General features: G+C 42.6%; 1 protein-coding gene across 1 annotated transcript in view; it reads right to left on the bottom strand.

Annotated features, from left to right (window-relative positions):
- Positions 1-8,025, bottom strand: part of MACROD2 (MACRO domain containing 2) — an 886,475-nt gene that overhangs the window by 49,672 nt on the left and 828,778 nt on the right. Inside the window, exon 11 of the mRNA XM_009895432.1 lies at positions 184-246. Within this exon, the coding sequence (XP_009893734.1) occupies positions 184-246 (63 nt within the window). The remainder of the gene's footprint in view (positions 1-183; positions 247-8,025) is intronic.

Below are 8,025 nucleotides of genomic sequence, written 5' to 3'. Positions count from 1 at the left end.
TCCTGCGTTGCAATCCCTTCATGAATAATGAATGGAGCTGTGGTCTCTAGTGGGAGAATTGCTCAAGACCTGAGCTAATCTGGTGAAAGTGTACAAACATTCTCTGTCAATAGATTGACTAAAGTTATTGTTCACCAGTGTGGATAAAACCTGAGACAGTCCTCTGAGTGACTCGGCACAAACCTGCTTCTCCGCTCTGGCCCTCAGTTTCTTCAGTGTTTTGCTTCTTCTCTGTGCCGTCACCACCTATCGAGGAAAACACATAAAAATTATTTATGATATATCTTTTTATTGGTAACAGCAGCAGCAGCAATATTAATTGTAACCAATTCAGCACAAACTGCTAATTTACAGCAAGGTGCCATGATAAAAGGGGAGAGAGATAAAAGTAAACTGAAAAAACCTGCAAATGTGACCAGCTACGTTTAAAACAGTCACATTTTCACATGTCAAGCTGAGGAAGAGGGGTTAGAGTAACGATTTTCTCTCAATAGGCACACTGGAAATATCTGTATACCAAATAAAGGTATGGTTCCCTAAACGCTGTCTTGCGATAGATGAAATAGTTGCTCGATTTTAGTCTATGTATTTTATGACGATTTTTTTCTAGGATTATTTTCCTCCGGTAACATTTCCACAGATCCTTGAAGTGGCTGTGTTTCCGACTTGCAGAACCTACTTTAACCCTTATGGAAGGTAAGAATAAGAGGGAGAGAATCACCCAAAATGTCTTTCAAAGCCAAAGGCACAATGCCACTTAGCATAAACTATAAAAATGCATCAAAAACAACTGCAAAGAAGAAAGCAAAATAAAGCAAAGTAAGATTCCTAGAATTGAATGCATTTTTCCCCTTTTTACATTCGCATTCATTCCCAATTTTCTCCACTACTTTGCATTCGCATTCATTACCTATTTTCTTCCCTCCAGCTCCGTTTTGGAAGGCAGGTACCCAAACAGCGAATCGCCACCAAGAAAAGTAATACCCGGGGGAACCTCTACGGACACGAGATGAAGCTCTCTTCATCTCTTCAAGACCTTTGCTTGGCCTGATCAGAAATATATCAGGCAGTCTGTATTTTGGAAAAGGCTCTTTTAGCTTCATAACAACATTAGAGGCTGCAGTGCAGCATGCTGGATCAGATGCGATGGCTACACTCCCTCTCTTCCAGCACGGGGAGATAGACAGCGAGAACAGCTGAGTACCAGCCTTAATGAGGCATTTGAAAAACTGACTGCTGAGCATATACACGGGGAGAAAAGAAATTCATTCCCAGGCCCGTAAATGGCTTGATAATGATACACATATTTTTTTGCTGTGATCTTTTCTGGCTCCTGCGTTTTTCTGATTACAGCTTCTCTAAAGCAACACGGTTAAAGTTCCGCGTGCCTCCACCTTGCTTTTACTTAACACGTGGAGTCTGTTGAAGAGAACAGCAGTAGCCCAAACGCAATTAGGTGGATGGAAGAAAAAACAGAGAAAGGGCGTGTTTTTCAGCAGCAGATGTACATCTGGTGGCACGCCGCATTCAGCTAATATTTAAAGGCTGAGGTATGACGCTCTCCCTCTTTCCAGCAGGCAATACATCCCGGCATCCAGCAGATGGGACTAGCGGAGAAGTATTTCCAGGCTCGCTCTGCAGAGAGCTGCTCTTAGGAGGAGATGAGATGGAGCGGGAGTCTGACACCCTACCTGAGAGGGGAGAGGTGGGCAGGGAGCAGCTGATGCCCATCACCGGAGACTCGGGCCTCCTGCATGCTTGGTCACTCTTCCTACCGACTTTAACCGGCCTTAACGGATGACTAGTTATAGTGATTTCCTCACACATTAGTGAGCCCTAACTTGTAAAAAATTGCATTACATGGATGACCAAAATGGCTGGATAAAACCAGCTGGGTTTTTTCCCTTTCCCCCTTGAAATCAAAAAGTATTCTTTTCAAAATCAGCGTTCTGCCTGTCCACGCACAATAGAACCGCATGCAAAATAGGAAGTTAGCTGCACTAGAAGATAAACTTTCCTCTCCCCCTCTCCTTTTGTTTTAAAACATGGGCTTGGGACTTTGCAAGCTTTGCAGCAAGCGATTAATAAATAAGGAAAAAAAAAATCCTTTGCATCACCAGGCTGTGTTTCAAAGGGATAAAGTCATCTACCTCAGGAGGTGCGGAAGGGAACGGTACGTTCAGGACAATCTTGTAACACAACAGTGCAGTGACACTTGAAAAATCCTTACCATTAGGTCAGATCCAAAGAGAATATTGCATCACTGCGAAACAAACAGTGCCAGAGCATAAAGGATTTCATTATGGCCAAGTGCAACACGTTTCGTTTTGCGCAGAAAGACTTTATATTCAGAAAAGGCAGGTCAGGCATAAATGGTAACTACCAATGTATCACTGAAAATCATTTCAGCAATTGCCTTCCTGCATTCACAATGTAAAACTACGTTTCCAGACGATACTTGTTTCTACATCCACTAAAACAAGTACAACTGTAACCAAGAGCTATTTGGCTAAACCCAGGTATTTCAAGAACTCGCTCACGTTTATTGCCAAGGGACTACATCTCCTGTTAAAGTTACTTACTCAGAGCAAACTTAAACTACAAAAGGAAGTTTAAATGATTATCTGGTTCATTAGATTATCACATAAAGCACACACTCGTCAGTATGTTTTATCAACCCTAAGTCTATTATTTCACTGGAGATTCACTGTTTAAGACTGGTGTAACAGAATGGTAATTACAGCACTATATATTGGATTCTCAACATGTTTTCCATCCAACACTTCATTTTGTCCCTTCAGAAAGAAAAATGTAAAAGATTTTAAGCAGAAGCTTCACCTCTTGTACTCTGACCCAGTCCAACAGACTGACTGGATCGTGACATGAAAATTAATCTCGATCATCATATTGAAAGTACGTGCTGTGCCTGCCAAGTGACTTCAATAGAATTAGAGAAAAGGAAAGGCTAAAAAATTAAGAGCGGACAAGTGATCCTCAAGTAAATGACCTGCAGAAGGAAGGGTTAAGCTCTGCTTGGCCTGGAGAAGCTCTTCAACTCGGGAGAAAGGGAGGAAGCGGAGTACGAATACACCAATAAGAAAGCAAACTATATAGGGTGGAGAAGTGACTAATCCCAAAGCATCTGACACACACTTTTTTCCATTTGTTAAAAACCCTTCTAATGAGCCTCTCACCGAGTGTCTTCTACTGATGAAGAGTCTTTCTGTAATTATTGCTCTCCATTGGAGCTGGATGCAGAGCAAATGGAAAGGCTTTAAGTAGCACGTGCTTAAGGCAAAGAGCTGGAAATATATTTTACAAGAGTAGCAAGCCAGTTTTTCACCATATTTTTATTCACCCCGGCTCTCCTTTTCTCCAGGCAGAAAAGCCAGACCCAGTGCATTTCCCTTGAGTCTTCCCCATGACATTATTAATAATAAAAATGTCTTTTCCACTGGATGGCTTGTACAATATCTGGCATCCTTCTCTTTCTACTACTGCAGCAATTGGCGATTGCATTTCCTTTAGGTGAAAACTCTCCTCACAATATCTGCTTTTCCATTATACTAGTAATTGAACAGCAACCTGTCCCTCACTCCAAAGGAGACAGAAAAAGTGGCAAGTGACATGTCATGTCATTTTAGGCCAGCAAATGTAAATGATTTTGAGCCACATCAAAAGACAAATGAGAACATCTGTTTCTTTTCCCTGGCATGGCAGTCAGTTGAAAAAAAAAAACAGGAGTCTGAGAATTACAGTAGCACCTTACAAACAAAATAAGCACATCGGCCACTAAAATACCTACTTCTGGCCGTATATTTTTGTTTTCACTTGCCAAGCTGACTACTGCCTGATAGGCGCTCGCCCTCTCCTTTCGGCCTTTTTCTTTGGGATCAGCAAGAAAATTCCTCCCCCACACCCTGCAATGATATATACCCTCATTTAGATTTGGTAGCAAAGAGGCCAAACAGCGATCAATCAGCACACTCAGCAAGCTGGCAGAGCAAGCGGCACTTCTAACTAAACTAGAAAACCGGATACTCTGCGAGTGCCTGCCCGCTTTATGTTAAGGAGAGGTATTTAGCATGCACAGTGATATGCCAGCTGCAGTAGCAGCCCCGAAACGAAGCAGATGATATGATAAATAATAAGCCGGCAGTCAGATGGGAAAGGGTTGGGACAAGATCCCTGCGAAAGTCCAGAGGACAAACTCTCAGCAGCAGCACGAGAGCAGGTTTTAGTATTCTTCCCATTTTCTCTGCGGGAGCCCGGAGGCACATGGCTTTTTACATCTTTCACTGTTCTTGCGACAAACATGGCAAGTCAAAAATATTAATAGCCTGCTGGCCTCTTGGCTCTTCCCATTTCAGAGCTGAATAAGCGCCAGGTTTGCTCATACACCGACTCCTCTTCAGCAGTACCTTTCTTCACAAGCAGTCAGCGATGTACTTAGAGCCGAGGCTAAAGTCAGTGTGTCAAAAACTGGCGTAAAAAAGACACCTCAACAGCTGGTACAAAAAAAGACATTTTCCAGAAGAATCGCACATAATGTATTTTTTTTTTGGTTAAAGGAAGAAATTCTGCATTACCGGTACAAACCGGTCTACTTCAACCTCTCCAGCATAAATGTTCTTAATAATAAAATTGCTTTCAGTACTGAGAAAGTGTACTGTACGTATAGCATCCATAGTGCGTCAGAAGAGTAAGGTTCCTCCAAACAATCTCCTCCTTTCTGGAGTAGAAATAAAAGACAGAGGGCCAACGCCTCAGGCTCACATCTGGTTTACCACTCTTACATATCTGTGTACGTACCAGATCCCCGAGTACCAGGTTTGACCCTGCTATACGTCCACATGGCACCGGCCACACAAGCCTGGGTGTATCCTCTGGTTCGGCAGGCGGCCAGTGACCGTGCATCCCTCCCGCGGTCTGGCCCGGCAATCTGCTGCCAAGCTGGGCCACGCTTCTTTGACAAATGCAAGCCAAGATCTGGCAGATAAGGGATGCCAGTTTGGAATTATCTTTCTTACAGCACAAAAATATTGCCACGGTAATCACACTAATGATGTGAAGGTCCTTCTAGGATAACAGGGAAACTAATTAATGAGAAAATTAAAAATATAGGCCTTGATCTTACAGCTGTTACATTCTGCACACATGAGTAGAAATGCTGACTTCAGTGAAACTCCTAATAGGCAAGAAGAAAGCCCACGTATATCCATATATACGCTCAAGATCATACAGCCTGCAACCATTTTCAGACTATTCCAGTAGCAAAATGATATCAGACATAAACCAAAAAGCACATACACACAAAGGCCATTATTGTAGAACTACAAACGCATTAAAATGAATCATTAGGGTGGCGGCCTGAGGTTACCGAACATTTTCGGCTTGCATTTTAATTTCTTTTAATTAAATTATGATTTAGGTCAGTTTTAATCACTACTTGTATATAAGCCCTTTGGGGTAAATTTTAAGAAGGGTTAGTCAAGAGTTATCTGCAGTAATTGTTTAATGGAGTTATGAGACTTCTTCCCTCCGTGCTGCTCCAACAATTTACCTCACTGCAGACTCAGACCTGAACGCGCGGCTGTCAATGCACCCAGCCTAGCAAAGTTGTCAGCGTAATAAATAACACGTTTCCATTTTCACCCAGCATTTTGTCAAGAATTGTCGAGGAGTGTGGGAAAAGAATGAGAGAACTGTAGCTCGTGGGGATTATTTCAGAGGTTAAAAATAACACCATTGTATTTCGTCTATTTAACGTCCTGAGAAATACAGGAGCCTAATCTAAAGCCCACTGAAGTCACTCTAGGCGCCTTCCCCTCGCCTCACCCCCCGTGGGTCACAAGGCAAGTAACTCAGCTTCATTATACCTTCTCCAGCTAGGGAAGAACCAGGAGACAAAGCGTGGGCCAACCGCTACAGCATCAAATTAGGCGCTCAGAAGACACGAGAGCTCAGATTTGTCCCAACCCGCTTCATACATAACGTTGTTGGGAACGTTGCACTAGGCTGGTTTTTCACTGGGCGTAATTCTTCTGGCTGACATATAGTGTGACTCAGATTTTGTGATACAGGTGCGCCTGGCAAGAGAGACATCTAAAATTTCATTGCCAAAGATGCCCTGTCTTCAAGCCCTACAGGCAGTCCTATCTAAGAGACAGAGAAAGAAAGGGACCCCCTACGTGAAGATGCACAATATGATCACAAATTTTATCGTTACTATGTCAATTTACTATTTGTCCATACTTCCCTGGTGTGCCTAAGAGATGGAGTAACTGCACACCATTAAGGACTGCGGCATGGCTTCCTTTCCAAGCCACAGTCAAAATAAAACATGAGGCCTATTTCATTTGGTGTTTTTTGTTGGGTTTTTTGGGGTTGGGTTTTGGTTTTTTTTGCATACAGGTCACGAAATCATGTGGCGTGGCAACGTAACAAAGTGAAGAAATGGACAGAGAAGTCACACTTGTTAAAAACAGCATTAAAAGTGAACCAAAACATGCACTATTTTGCATCAATATTTCAGAATTAAGGGACTAGCCCTGTCTTCTACACTGGACCTGAACAATCACGATGATTTCCTGTTACTCACATCACGGTTAGAAATGAGAAATGAATTCCTTGACAGATGAGTCCCCTGCAGGTACGCTGGTTTGTCACTGCGTATAATTCTCCTCTGACAACATTGCATTAGTCACTTTAGTAACTTCATATTTTGCACCTTAGCTTACCTCAGGAGAAGGAAAATCTACTCTGAAGCATCTAGTGTCAAAACAGGAATGGCGACTGTTTGCCTGGCACGGTTTACACACATGTACGTTTGGCTGCTAGAAGAAAGCCAAACAGGTAAATGGTGAAAGCAACGGGACTGCCCCTCACCTGCGGAGGCCAAAATGAGCCGCATTTTCCAAGTTGTCTTGTGCGGCTACTGCATGGCGATTTAACGAAACAGTAGAAGCCACTTCAGCAATGAAAAGAATCTTCTAAGAAGGGTTTGCTCAGAGAGCAAATACAAATAAGAATACAGATAACGCCCTGGTTTTCCCCCGGCTAAGCGGAAAGCGATCACCCGATACTCTGAGAGCTGTAATCAGTAAAGACAGATGGTGGACTTCAGAACAGAAATGAAAGAAGAAACTATCAACCAAAGTGGATAGGGGTTAATAGCATCACTTTAAATATAACCAATCTGCATTAAGGTGAAACATTTTACAGACATGTTTGATACACACGCTTCCCAGGGCATTTCTTCTGTAGTACTTTATCTTAATTTAAAATTGTATTTAAGGATTTGGTTTGCTGGCAAAAAGAATACAGTAACTTCTAAGCTATCTTAATAAGAAGTAGCACTTTTAAGGCTGAATAAGAAAGTGTGTGTTTTTGAAGTATAATTATGTGTCTAGATGTTCATTTTTAGTAGATTATAAGTGGAGCAGAAATTTATTGAAGAATATTACTGCCCTGTGGGATGCAAAGAAGAAATGTAGCTACAATTTCTCAAACCATAAAAGAATTGCTTGCTATAAACCGAAGAACATTTTGAAACTAATCAGAAGTCAAATCTAGTTAATATTAATCCATACCTTAAAGAGAGAGACAATCAGGTCTGCACAGTATTAGAGAAGGCCCTTGGGAAAGAGGCTTTGAACACCCCTGTGTAACGGTAACACACAGCTGCTGTTGTACGCACCCCCGGACCCGGGGGGGCTTAAGCCCACCTCGGAGGAAAGCAGCACAAGCCAAGCACTGCTGATTTTGTGGGCGCGTACGCTATACCCTCTCCATGAAGGTAGGGAGCGAGCAGCAAAGCTGCAAAAATCATCATCTACAAAGGAGAATCCGGAAGGGGAAGCCTTACGTTCATCTCACAGTTAAAGGATTAAGCCGTAAAATGAGCATTATTTCCTAGTCCCAAGACTACGCACTTTTTGTCATTGGATAAAAACTTTTTGGGAGAAGGGATGAGAAGCCAGAGCGTCTCCCTCTCGGGGAGCATCCTCCCTAATTGCCGTGACC

Source organism: Charadrius vociferus, unplaced genomic scaffold (assembly GCF_000708025.1).
Source record: "Charadrius vociferus isolate BGI_N301 unplaced genomic scaffold, ASM70802v2 scaffold112, whole genome shotgun sequence".
NCBI lineage: Eukaryota > Metazoa > Chordata > Aves > Charadriiformes > Charadriidae > Charadrius > Charadrius vociferus.
The sequence above is the reverse complement of the archived record's forward strand: the minus strand, read 5'-3'. Positions and strand labels throughout refer to the sequence as shown.